Source organism: Panthera pardus, unplaced genomic scaffold (assembly GCF_024362965.1).
Source record: "Panthera pardus isolate Hobbes unplaced genomic scaffold, ASM2436296v1 HiC_scaffold_20, whole genome shotgun sequence".
Taxonomy (NCBI): domain Eukaryota; kingdom Metazoa; phylum Chordata; class Mammalia; order Carnivora; family Felidae; genus Panthera; species Panthera pardus.
The window spans coordinates 81547275-81561829 of NW_026526766.1; the positions used below are offsets into that span (position 1 = coordinate 81547275).

The window sequence follows — 14555 nt, forward strand, 5'->3', positions numbered from 1 at the left end:
AGAACATAGCACCAGTGCAGCAACAAAACCTGTGGACATCAGAACTCTGCAAACAGAAGAGCACTTGATTAATAAAGGGCGCATCATTTTCGTTTTCTTCATGGACTGAGCATGCAGCCTGCTTAAGAGTCTCTCCCTCTGCCCCTCTCCTCTCTCTCTCTCTCTCTCTCTCTCTCTCAAAAAAAAAAAAAAGTTATTTGACCAAGTTTACATGGGGCTTCCCAATGCCAAAGCAGAGGCTTTGTCAGTGACCATTCTGAGCAAAGATATAACCACCCAAGGGCAGTGATGGTGATAATGATGGTGACTCTCCCCTCACACCTCACAATTCTCAAGCCCACCTCCTCTCGGGCAGGAGCCAGGAGCAGTGACATGGGAGCACCCTCATGTACTAACAACAATAACAATAATGGCTAATATTTACTGAGCACTTAGTATGCACCAGCCTTGGTCTACATATTTCACAACCATTGCCTAATTTTACCCTCACTACTCCCCACAGTAAACTCTACACTTACTCATTTAAACAGATGTGAAAACTGAAGAGCAAAAAGTCAAAGTGACTTTCTCAAAATCACACATAAAGAGTGGGGAGATTTCATCAGACCTCAGAAAAGATGTATTAAGGAACACACTCCACGAGTATGACACTGCCACATGCTGCCCCTGACCTTTCAGCACATGCATTCTTTCACACCATCAGAGACATTGGTATTCCTCTTTTCCAGTGCACATCATGACATCATGAATCAAAGAATCTTCAAGATTTCATAAAGTTCATGAAATCTGGTTTGTGAAGACAACCTTCATTGACCCAGTATTTATCCCCTCAACAAACCTATCAGGCGGCATCATTCTCTGCATCTAAACACCAAGAAAGCAAACTCCAAGGGGGCATTTACCAAAGTGAAAAAAGGCATGAGAGAAGCAAAGTTATAATTAAGCAGCTTGTCTGATGGAAACCATTGCATTGTGGGACCCGGGCTCACATTTCTTCAACTCCTGTCAACAATGAAGCGACGATCACCCCTTAATGGAGGCGAGCCCTTCCTTGATGTTATCTCAGTAGCTTCAGTGATTCTATGAAGCGAGTACACGTTGTACAAACGAGGAAACAGAGACTCGAGGAGCTTAAGTAACTTGCCCAAGAGCACACTCAGAGAACAGCAGAGAAAGGATTCCCAGCCTGTCTCTAGACTCCAGAGACTGTGATCTTTTTTCTTAATTTTCTTAATGTTTATTTATTTTTGAGAGAGTGAGAGAGAGAGAGACAGAATGAGAATGAGTGGGGGAGGGGCAGAGAGAGAAGGGGACAGAGGATCCCAGCCAGGCTCCATGCGGACAGCCCAATGTGGGGCTTGAACTCACGAAATGTGAGACCATGACCTGAGCCGAAGTCAGGCGCTCAACCGACTGAGTCACCCAGGTGTCCCTCCAAAGACTGTGATCTTAAAACATGCCGCTGGCTGATAGTGAAGTTGATGATGATAATGAAAACAGCACTCCCTTCATGCACAAAGTTCAGTTAACAGTTTTCATATCTACGTTAATTCACTGGAACAGTCTTCAAACACAAAGACATACAGCACACCTGGCACATCTAAAGACTTTTTCTTCCATTTCTCTCAGTAAACACTCACACACAGACAGGGTATCTCGTATTGCCCACTATCTTAGGATATGCATGACCCCAAAGGACTCCACAGTAGAGCATTAAGGTTGAACAAGTGTTCTAAAGTTAAAATAGGAATTAATCCTGGAGGGAGTCAATCCAGATGAAAACCAGTTCAGCCTCATTCAGTCACATGTAGGGCAAGAATCTAGAAACCAAGTTACACCCCCCACAATGCCTGATTACCATAGTCCACAGTCCTCATATTTTCCTTATTTGCCCACCCTGCCATCATAGCTGCTAGTGAATCTCAGTAACCTCTTCAAGGAATAGAGAAAGACCAAAGCTCTAGACTCCAAGTATTCACAGCCTATCTTTTTAAGCAAGATTCTCCTCCAATTTCTCTCCTTGAAGGAAATCAGCAACCAAACCAGCGTCTCTGACTTCCTGCTCCTGGGCTTCTCTGCAAACCCTGAGCGGCAGCCTCTCCTGTTCGGAGTCTTTTTGGGCATGTACCTGGTCACCGTGTTGGGGAACCTGCTCATCATCATGGCCATTGGCTCTGACCAGCACCTCCACACCCCCATGTACTTCTTCCTGGCCAACCTGTCCTTCGTCGAGACCCGCTTCACCTGCACCATTGTCCCCAAGGTGCTGGCAAACATCCTGACACAGTGCCACGCCATCTCCCACACTGGGTGCCTCGTGCAGATGTACTTCTTCATGGCGCTGACCCTGCTGGATGACTTCCTGCTGGCCGTGATGGCATATGACCGCTACGTGGCCATCTGCCTTCCTCTCCACTACACCACGATCATGTGTCCCCAGCGCTGCCTGCTGCTGGTCGCCGCATCCTGGCTCTGCTCCCACCTCCTGGCCTCCTCGCTCACCCTCCTCATGTCTCAGTTCTCCTTCTGTGCCTCTCATGCCATCCCACACTTTTCTGTGATCTTCTCCCTCTCCTCAAACTTGCCTGTTCAGACACCCAGATCTTTCAGGTCGTGATGTTTGCTGAAGCAGCCCTCTCAGGTGTGGTCCCTCTCACCTGTGTCCTGCTCTCTTATGCCCACATCATCCACACCATCCTCAGGGTCCCCTCTGCTGGGGGGAAGCACAAGGTCTTCTCGACCTGTGGCTCTCGCCTGTCAGTGGTTACTCTCTTCTATGCGACGCTCTTTCTGGTGTATTTCCAGCCCTCATCCACCTATTCAGCAGAAATAGGAATGGTGGCATCTGTAGTATATACGATGGTCACCCCCTTGCTGAACCCCTTTATCTACAGCCTGAGGAACAGGGACATGAAGGGGGCTTTGTGGAGACTCCTTGGCTGGGGAAGATGTTCTACATCATAAAGACTCCTTCCCCATAGCAGAAGCCCAGACTTCAACATGCCTCCTTCCCAGGACTTGTCCATTGTAAATCTGAAAGACTCACTTTCCTGAGTTGGCCTTACAAGCAGATGCAAGAAAGTGAAGACCAACTTTGCAGGACTGGAATAGGACTATCTGGCCAAGGACAGAACTGCAGCCTGGGGACAGGGAGTGACCACAGTCCCTCTGACGTGACTTGATAAACGGGTACATGCATCTAAGCAGATTCGGTCTAGGTTGGAAACATGCAAAGTGCCAGGCAACACTTGGCTTCTAGGAGAAATCTCAATAGGAGTGCAGTGTAGGCTTATAAATCCTTCCCCAACAACAAGAGGAGAGATCTAATGCACAACACAGCGATTATAGTCAACAATACTGTATTATATACTTCATAGTTGCCAAGGCGTTAGATCTTAATAGTTCTCAACACACAACAAGAAGTGATAATTAGGTGACATGATAAAGGTGTTAGCGAATGCTAATGTAGTAATCATACTGTGGTATATAAACGTATCAAACCTGCACTATATGCTAACTAATTTGGATGTAAATGTTTAAAAAATTTTTTAATTAATAAATAAAAAATAAATGTATCAAACCAACACCCTGTACACTTCAAACTTACACGAGGCTTCGTGCCAATTGTATCTCAATATTTTTAAGATAAATTTCTGATACAAAAAATAAAAAGAACGAAATCCTGGCAAGACAAGGCAGGTCGGGACCTCAGTCAAGTCACTGGGCTCCAGGGACTAGTTGTGACCCTGCCTTGGAAGAAACCCATTCATAGGGATTGGCCTTACCGTGAAGAATATGAGGCAGAATCTGTGTGGCCTGGAGGACAAAAATATTCTGGAAAAGGAACGAAGGCACAGAAAGATTAAGAGATTTGTCCAGTATCAAACATCTGGGATTTGATCTTTGTCTCTGGCAGGTGATTTGGGTTTTTTTGTTAGTTGTGACCAGTCTTTATTCTTTACTTTTTTTTGTTTGTTTGTTTTTGAGAGAAAGAGCACACATGCACACGGGGGGGTGGGGGGGGGGGGGAAGAGAGAGAGAGAGAGAGAGAGAGAGAGAGAGAGAGAGAGAATCCCAAGTAGGCTCCACGTCCAGCACAGAACCCCCCAATGCAGGGCTCAATCTCACAACCTGAGTCGAAATCAAAAGTCAGACACTCAACCAACTGAACCACCCAGGTGCTCCTCTTTACTTTTTAAACTCTGGTTTATTTTTTCCCCAACTGAAAAATCACTTGTGTCATTACAGGAAATGTCTAAATTATGAAGAAATCTTTTTAAATTCCTTCTTAAAAGAAACCACTGTGAATGCTTTACACAAATTCTTATGGTCCTTTTCTCTGTACATGTATTTTATACTGTTAGGATGCCGACTTTTCACGTGGTCTTATAATGTAAGCATTTTTCCACATTATTATTATTAAATCTTCATAAGAATTTTTGTAATTTTTCGAAGTTTCAAAGGCCTGAAAACATTTTTATTGAAATTACTATAAATCTGATGTGAAAACAAAAGACCAAAAAAGCTCTCCCCGCACAGCTTCAGATGCAAACTTATTCATCAACTAGCGAGGTTTGCACAGTGATGTGGCCACATCTGGGTCAGGAACCGTCAGAAAACATCTCCAAAGAATAAGCGTATTTTTTTAGGTGCATTAAAAACCCCAGAGTCCAAGGCATTTATGAAGACACTGGAGTAGACAATGAAATTTCCCCTCCTTTTTTTCATAATTAATATTATAGCAGAAGAAGATGCCACGTTAATATATAATCTTTAATTTTGGATGATTATGTTTTTCTGTTATTCTCACTATTACAAATAATAATGCAGTGAAGATCATTGTAAATATATATACATCTACTATATATATATATATATATATACACACATTTACAATAAATTTTAAGAAGTGGAGTTGCTGGATGGAATATTCTTCAGGCTCATGATGCATGCAGCCAAAATAATTTACAAAACTCTTACTGATTTACATTCCAAATGGTGTTCTCTGAGAGTGCCTCTCTCTCCACATCTTACAGGTAGTATGTGTTCTCAGTTTTTACTCAATCATTACAAATGTAGTAAGTGAAAAATAGTACGTCCTTTTTGTGTTCGATTTTTTTTTTGCTTATTAACTTATTGTTCTCTTAAGTCTGTAAATAAATTTTATTTATTCTTCTGCTAATTATTTCTTCACATCACTTGACTACTTTAAAGACTTTTATTAAGTCCTTTTTATATTAAAGATTTAAGCTCTATTCTTTCTGGTAGCGCAAACTTTCAACAATCACCTTTTCTTTCTTTAAATGTTTGTTTGTTTGTTTGTTTGTTTGTTTTTGAGAAAGAGAGAGTGCACACGTGTGAGGGGCAGAGAGAAAGAGAGAGACAGAGGATACCAGCAGGCTTACCCTGAGAGTGCAGAGCCTGATGTGGGGCTCGAACTCACAAACCATGAGATCATGACCTGAGCTGAAGTCGGATGCTCAACTGACTGAGCCACCCAGGTGTCCCTCCCCAATCACTTTTTCAACCTTCAGTTTTCTTTTTGATTTTTTGACATCATTAAGTTTTCAGTTTACATATATGAAACCAATAAAATAATTCCTCCTTGTGATGCTTCTGCTGGAATTGTTAGAAAATCCTTCTCTATGCAGCGCTCATGTGAACAGCGAGTTGTTTTTCATTCCAATATAATGTTTTTTTAATGACAGTTTTATTGAGATATAATTCATAGACCATAATGTTCATCCTCTTACACTATACAATTCAGTGGCTTTTGGTATGTAGCATGTTTTTTTCTTTTTTAATGAAATAATATATGACTTCTAGAATGATATCGAATACCGAAGTGGTTCTCTCCCTCACATCTCTCTTACTTTCTCCAGGAGTTTCCTGTTCCTTTTGTGTCATACAATTATTTAAAAATAAGATGCTATGTCTGAACTATCTTTCATTCATATGTACCATTCGCATTTCCACTCAGGGCCTTTTTTTCTTAATGTTATTTTCCCCTCTGAGGCACCTTGGTCTGCTCCAGGCCCACACAGCTTAAGTCCCATAACATCTGCAAAAAGTATCCTTTCACACCAGCCCGCTCTAGCCACCTGAGCGTGTACTCATGACCATGAGATCCTGACCTGAGCCGAAATCAAGAGTCAGATGCTTAACCGACTAAGCCACCCCGGTGCCCCTCACTTTTGCCATTTCTATTCAACATTGTACCAGAGGTTCCAGCCAGAGCGATTAAGTAAGAAAGGGAAATAGAAGTCATCCAGATTATAAAGAAAGTAGTAAACCTATGTCTATTTGCAGATGACAGATGTTATATATTTAAAGATTTCCTAAGGAATCCACCAAAAAACCCTATGAAAATTAATAAACAATTCAGATTTGACACAATCTTTATAAAATATCAGCTATCTTTTTTCAGAAAATGACAAGCTGATTCTAAAATTTACATAGAAATTCAAGGGACACAGAATGGCTAATATATTCTTGAAAAAGAAATGCAAATTAGGAAAGATTCACATCTCCTGATTTCAAGCCTTATTACAAAACTGTAGTAATTAAGATGATGTGGCCCTGGCACAAGGCTACATCAAAGGGCTATAGTTGAGAGTCCACAAATAAACCTTCATGTTTACGGTCAGTTTATTTTCAGCAAGGCTGCCAGGCCAATTCGACAGGGAAAGAATACTATTTTCAACAAATGGTGCTGGGAAAACTGGATATCCAAATGCAAAAGAATGAAGCTGGGCCCTTACCTCAAATACAAATATTAATCAAAATAGGTCATTGACCTTAATGTAAGAACTTAAACTACAAAACCCTTAGAAGAAAACAAGGGAATAAATCTTTCTGACCTTGGATTAGTCAATGGTTTTTTAAATGTGACACCAAAAGCATGAGCAGTAATAGAAAAAAAATAGATAAATGGAATTCATCAAAATTAAGAAGAATACTATGACCAAAATAAAAACACAACCTACTGAATTGGAGAAGATATTTGCAAATGATATATCCAACAATGAGTTAATATCAAAAATATATAAAGAACTTATACAACTCAACACCAAATTAAAAAACAACAATAATCTGATTAAAAATGGCCAAGGAGCTGAATAGACATTTTGCCAAAGAAGACATCTATATGGCCAACAGACACATGAAAAGATGCTCAGCATCACTCATCATCAGGGAAATGTAAATCAAAATCATAATGAGAGATCACGCCATACCTGTAAGAATGGCTAGTATTGAAAAGACAAGAAATAACAAGTGTTTGCATGGATATGGAAAAAAGGGAACCCTCATGCACTATTGGTGGGAATGTAAATTTGTGCAGTAACCGTGGGAAACGGTATGGAGCTTCCTCAAAAAATTTAAAATAGAAACACCATATGATCCACTAATTCCCCTCATAGGTATTTTCCCAAAGAAAACAAAAACACTAATTTGAAAAAAATATATATGCACCCCTATGTTTATTATAACATTATTTGTGGTAGCCAAGCACATGGAAGCAATCAATGTGTCCATCTGTACATGAATGGATAATAACATGTGATATATATATACAATGGAATATTACTCAGCCTTTTAAAAAGAATGGGATCTTGCCATCTGTGATAACATGGATGGTTCTAGAAGGTATTATGCTAAGTGAAATAAGTCAGACAGAAAAAGATAAATGCCATGTGATTTTCCTTACATGTGGAATCTAAAAAACAAAACAAATCAACAACAACAAAAAAGAAACAGACTCATAAATACAAAGAACAATCTGGTGGTTATCAGAGGGGAGGGTGTGGAGGATGGGCAAAATAGGGGAAAGGGAGAGGAAGATTCAGCCTTCTAATTATGGAATGAATGAGTCACAGGAATAAAAGGCACAGCATAAGGAACATAGTCAACCGTATTGTAACAGTGTTATATGGTGACAGATGGTAGCTACACTTGACTGTAGAGTTGTTGAATCACTAGGTTGCACACCTGAAACTAATGTAACATTGTGTGTCAACTATACTTCAATGAAAAAAAAAAGCAGACAACCCGTTGAAAGGGAGAAAATATATGCAAATCATATATCTGATACTTGTATTAAGAATACATAAAGCACTCTTACAATTAACAATAAAAAGACAAAATAACCCAGGGCGCCTGGGTAGCTCAGTCAGTTGAGCACCTGACTTCAGCTCAGGTCATGGTCTTGCAGTCTGTGAGTTTGAGCCCCACGTTGGGCTCTGCACTGACAGCTCAGAGCCTGGAGCCTGCTTCAGATTGTATGTCTCCCTCTCTCTCTGCCCCTCCCCTGCTCATGCTCTGTCTCTCAAAAATGAAATAAACATTAAAAGTAAAAAGACAATGGGGCGCCGGGGTGGCTCACTCAGTTAAGCGTCCAACTCTTGGTTTCAGCTCAGGTCATGATCTCACAGCTTCGTGTGTTCAAGCCCCACATCGGGCTTTGTGCTGGCAGCACAGAACCTGCTTGGGCTTCTCTCTCTCCCTCTCTCGCTGCCCCTGCCCCACTCATGCTGTCTCTGTCTCTCTCAAAATAAGTAAATAAACTTTAAAAAAAATGTTTTTTAAGACAAATAACCCGATTCTAAAATGGGCAAAAGATTTGAATAGACATTTCTCCAAATAACATACACAAATGGTCAAGCAGCACATGAAAAATGTTCAACGTTGTGAGTCATTAGAAAAGTGCAGGTCTTGGGGCGCCTGGGTGGCGCAGTCGGTTAAGCGTCCGACTTCAGCCAGGTCACGGTCTCGCGGTCCGTGAGTTCGAGCCCCGCGTCAGGCTCTGGGCTGATGGCTCCGAGCCTGGAGCCTGTTTCCGATTCTGTGTCTCCCTCTCTCTCTGCCCCTCCCCCGTTCATGCTCTGTCTCTCTCTGTCCCAAAAATAAATAAAAAACGTTGAAAAAAAAATTAAAAAAAAAAAAAAAGAAAAGTGCAGGTCAAAACAGCCAGATACCACACTTCACTTCCACCAGAATGGCTATACTCCAAAAAGGGGGGAAAACCAAAATCTTGGCCAGGAATGAGAGAAGGGTGAACCCTCTTACATTGGTAGTCAAATCGTAAAATAATGCAGCCACTTTGTAAAACAGTAGGACGCTTTTGCAAAAATTAAACACAGAGTTACCATGTGAGGAGGTGATCCCATTCCCAGGTGTCTAACAAAACATGCCCACGCCAAAGCCTATACGTGAAAGTTCACACTATCATCATTCATCACCAAAGAAGGGAAGCAACCTGAAAGGTATACAACTGTGACAACACTCTGTGAACTATATATCAGTTCAGGTCTCGCAAATGCAGAGAATAATTAGACACGGGAAAAAATATATTAGGGAGAAGTCTTGTGAAAGATCAAGGGGAAAAGGAAAGGGGGGGGGGGGATATCACCCCCACATAGACCCGGCTGCCACGGAGGAGTGGGACGGGATCCGCGCCCGCTAGTTTGCTAACTGTCCTGCCTTCGTGGAGGACAAGGAGAAACCAAGGAAAGACGCAGGCCACTCCGGATTGGTAGGCGGCAGTGTTTGCGAGCAAGGGGACTTACAAGGCACGTCTTGTCTCGGGCGCCACGAGACGAGTAGATATCCGCACCTGCCCACCAGAGGCGTAAAAGTTTATACAGAGAGAGGCCCCATAGGGCTTCGGTCGCCTTGCCGTCCAGAGGATCCCAGCAGCACCTTGCTCTCTCAAGGCTGAGACCTTGAAAATGGCTCCCACTGTGGGAACAGTGGGCGGAGTGGCGTGCTGAGGGCAGGGTCAACCTGAGGTCACATCCTCTCCGTGACCTCGTCCACGCCCCGCCCCCGCCCCGTGAGCTGCTCTTAATCTTACGCTTCCTCCGCTTCTGCAGTGTGCCCTGAGCAGTCTGCGAGGGGCTTCCCTAGCACGGAAAAGCGGTTCGTTCGCTGGGTGTCTGGCCGCGTTGGAAGCAGATACCATAGCAACAGTATAGGCAGATACAAAGAAAACACAGGTTAAGGGTGACGATTCCTGAAATAAGTAACGATTTTCTCCACCAAGAACTCCATGATCCGAACCACTGATTTAGTAAGTCCCCTAGGCTGGGGGTCAGATCACTCAGAGCATTCACTTGTGTCCTCACCTGATTTAATAAAGATGATACATAAGGATACGGTTAACAGTGTTGTATGGAGACAGATGGTGGCTGCCCTGGTGAGCATTGCCATATAGAGACATTGTATCACTATGATGTCCTCCTGAAACTAATGTAACATTGTGTATCAACTATACCCAAATTAAAAAAGAGAGAGAGAAGAAAAAAAGAAAGAGGTCCGTTAACAGTCTCATCAGGTATGAACACACAACACACTGTGTAGATAATAGTACAGGTGTCTCCTTGCAAGGCAGTAATAATGTCCGAGTCCGTTCCATTTTGGAGGACAGCTTTTCTTATTAGAGACATTTCAACGTTAAGGAAAGGCAGGTGTTACCAACTGTCCTTTAAGGCCTATTAGGTAAACTCAGTAAGGGCTTCTATACCTGTTATAATGCCCTCCAGGCCAAATGATGGTACCATTAGAAAAAAATGTATGTCCCTCTGGCCTTGAGGAAAGGGAAATTGGCAATTTTTGTTACCATGGGTTGGGTCTCCCCTGTGCCCAGAGAAAACTCAGGATGCATTGACCCAACAACCATCCAGGTGGAAGCCATGGCCAAAAATTTTTGCCATACAACCACTGGGTCCCATTCTGGGGCTACCCAATAAATACCTAGTAAGGGCAACCAGTCAGTACCAAGGCAGCTGCTCTCCTTTCATGTGAAAGAATGTTCCAGTGATATCCATCCCATATCCCTGGGGCAACTTGGTTGGTTCTGTTTTGGGTGATTGCTCTGTTCTGTGCCTGGGTGCTCAAATACCCATAACCTGGAGTAGGCTACATGAACCCATCCCAAATCTGAGTGCAGCCACCATGGCTCTGAGGTTTGGTACTTTCAGGACCTTTCCCAGTCAGCAGTTTGATAGGCTGCCTGTATAGTTTGACTGACAGAAAAAGAATATCCATGCCCAGTGTTATTGACAGAATGTGCCCGGGGCCAGGTTTCTGGATCAGTATCGAAGAATTCAAAGTGCTAGTTCTAGCTTGTTCTTCCCTAATGTGCTGCTTCAGCACCTTCCAAACCCACTTGCTGGAATGGTGGTACCCACCATGGCAATCCTGACGAGCCAGAGAGGGGCAGCCACCCACATACCCAACAGCTGGATTAATGCTTTTGCCGGGCATATAAGTGAGCTCACTGTAGACAGGTATTTCTATCAAGGTATTAGACACCACAGGAGTAGCAGAAATCTAAAGCCAAAAAGCAGATCTGTAGTAGCAATGTGTATGGGAAGGTTTTTCCCTTGTATAAGGATTACACTTGTGGCCTGATCCTTAGACGTTAATGTGGCTGCAGCTTTAAGAATCTGACCTGGCGGGGTGCCTGGGTGGCGCAGTCGGTTAAGCGTCCGACTTCAGCCAGGTCACGATCTCGCGGTCCGTGAGTTCGAGCCCCGCGTCAGGCTCTGGGCTGATGGCTCAGAGCCTGGAGCCTGTTTCCGATTCTGTGTCTCCCTCTCTCTCTGCCCCTCCCCCGTTCATGCTCTGTCTCTCTCTGTCCCAAAAATAAATAAAAAACGTTGGAAAAAAAAAAATTTAAAAAAAAAAATAAAAATAAAAATAAAAAAAAAAAAAAAGAATCTGACCTGGCTGCACACACCATACATGTTGCCTAGAAAGGGTCACGCTGTCCCTGAGTGTGGCAGCCTGGCTTATACAGTGATAGTGGAAAGGTGGGGGTAGACCAGAGAGTGTCCACACAAACCCAGGCATATTTAGAACCCTCACTGGGATGGAGGGGGCCGATGTATCTACTCACCAATCCTCACCACGTGAGAACTCTGGCGGATGGCCCCAGACTCCTCTGGCAGTTGCCTTGGCGTTGTTTAGAACACACAGGACATGCTGTTATTGCATTAGCCAAGTCACCGTGTTTCGTAAGCAATCTGGCATCCTGGGCGATATGCCATGCCCCCTGGGCACTGTGGTGGCCACTCTTTCTATGCACCCAATCCACAGTGTCTACTGAAGGGCCAGTTGCTAAGGCTGGTACCCAAGCTAGGGCATCAGCTTCTTGATTGCCAGAGAGGTTCAGCACCTTATGAGCTGTGACATGAAAGATGGAGAGTGTCTCCACATATCCTGGCCCCACAAGGGTCATGATCATCCAACCTTTGGCTTCCCATCGTCCAAGCCATAGGATTAACCCCTTTAGAGCAGTCCAACTGTCAGTGCAAAGGGTTAATGGCCAGGACTCGTGATTGATCACCAGCCAAACCACTCTGAGTTCAGTCCACAGGCTGTTGCAGTTCATTCCTGCTTCCAACCAGATGGTTGTCAGTGTTGGGACGAATAGTCCATATGGGCCAGCTGTCCTGACTAGACCCAACTGCACACAAGGCATCAGCAGGCGTTTCGCCTACTCCTTCTACAGCCTGCAGGGGCCGACACAAGAATAGTGACGGGGCATTTGTGGGATCTAAATCTCAGTAGGGCCCAGTAGCACCTGCATTCCTAGAGACAGTGAGCTGGCAAACAGGGTACTCCTCTGCTACCAACAGGCATGCATGTCACTTAGTCAACCTGGGACTTTTAGCCATGACAGAGGTAGGTCGATGGAACATATTCTCAGTCCACCTCTTGACAGGAAGGGGAAGTTCTCACCACACACAACATTCCGTTCCTTTTTGTGCGGCTCTGTCTGGAGGAGCATTGAGCACACTGCCAGGAGCTGTTGCTCTATGGGGGGTTATTGGGTTTCTGCCCCCTTCCAGAGCTGGGACCAAAATTCTAGGGGCACTCTCCTTCTGTTGTGTGCCACAGTGCCCAACCCACACCTTCTAGAGTCACAGACACATCTAAGTCAAATGGTAGCCTTGCTTGGGAGACACCTAGAGCTTTAATCTGCTTCACTAGTATTTTTGCCTTCTCATGTCCCACACGTATCCTTCCTTTACCAGATCACCATCATTTCTAGCCTGGACCATGACCAGGCTCCTGACTGGTCTCCCCTCAATACTTCCTGCTCACAACAATCAGAGTGATCTTTTGAAAAGGTAAATCTCAGGGTACCTGGATGGCTCAGTCAGTTAAGCATCCGACTTTGGCTTAGGTCACGATCTCATGGTTCATGAGTTCAAGCCCCACGTTGGGCTCTGTGCTGGCAGTGTGCCTGCTTCAGAATCTCACTCTCTCCTCTCTCTCAGCCCCTCCCCTGCTCACACTTTCTCTCTCTCTGTCTCAAAATCAATCAATCAATAACTTAAAAAATATAAATCTCACCATGTCTCAGTCCTTCCTTAAACCTCTCAGTAGCAACTCATTGCTTTGGGGATAAAATACCTACATAAATACTCAGCCTGTCCTGAAATACTCTGATATGTGGTCTCTACCTACCTCTCTGGGCTCATCACAGCTCTCTCCCCATCATTCTCTGAGCTCCAAGCCCACAGGCTTGTTTCAATTCTTCAAATGTGCCATTTGCTTTCCCACCTCCAGGCCTTTGCACATGTCACCACTCCCACCTAAAACACTCTCCTCTGCGTTTTTATTCAGCTAATTCTGACTTTCTCCCTGCAAGCCCCATGGGAAAAAAGGGAAGGCATGGCTATTGGGTTCATCATTAAGATCTTAAACTTAAGCCCAGAACACAGTACAGTACAATAAATATTAGCTCGGTGAACTAATAGATACTCTGCTAACAAGAATGACAGGTTAACTGAAAGACACACACCATAGAAATGGGGTGATTCCTGGGGCACCAGAGCAGCTCAGCCAGTTAAGCACCCGACTCTAGATTTCGGCTCAGGTTATGATCTCAGTCGTGAGATTGAGCCCCGCATCAGGCTCCACATTGGGTGAGGAGCCTGCTTAAGATTCCCTCTCTCTCTCTCTCCCCCGCTACTACTCGTGCTCTTTCTCTCGCTCTCTTTGGAAGGAGAGAAGGAAGGAAGGAAGGAAGGAAGGAAGGAAGGAAGGAAGGAAGAAGGAAGGAAGGAAGGAAGGAAGGAAGGAAGGAAGGAAGGAAGGAGGAAGTGGGGTGATTCCAGGTTGCAGCTTCCCAGCCACAGCCATCTGTCCACACAGGCTGAATCATCCCTAACTTCAGGCTCAGCCCATTCCAATCTCTTGGGGAGTGGTTCTCCATCCTAGACAGACATTCCAAGTAGTTTTCAACCCTGGGAGCTTTTACAACCACCTATGACTGCCCACCACAAGAGCATCGATCTCACTTCCTGAGAGCTGACTCCATGGCGGGCCCTGGCCTCGAGTTGCTCCCCATCTGCTGCATCAAACACAATCACGTTTCCTCATCTGTCTTGGAATCATGCTCTTGTACCTGCATCTCCAAGTCACACAGAGGGCCGCGGTGGCCCCGCAGCAGAGGCAGGAAGGCTCCCTGCAGAAGGTGGCTACTGAGCTCGTTCTGCAACAAAAATAGTTTTTCCGAGAGAGGAGGAAGACGCCAGACATTT

At 44.2% G+C, this 14555-nt stretch overlaps 1 protein-coding gene across 1 annotated transcript; it reads left to right on the plus strand.

Annotated features, from left to right (window-relative positions):
- Nucleotides 1-1456: 1456 nt before the first annotated feature.
- On the plus strand, nt 1457-2964 carry LOC109249962 (olfactory receptor 1G1-like). Its single transcript, XM_053908012.1, is given in 3 exon segments — nt 1457-1519; nt 2027-2549; nt 2552-2964. Coding segments are annotated over 3 exon segments (999 nt in total).
- Nucleotides 2965-14555: the final 11591 nt, after the last annotated feature.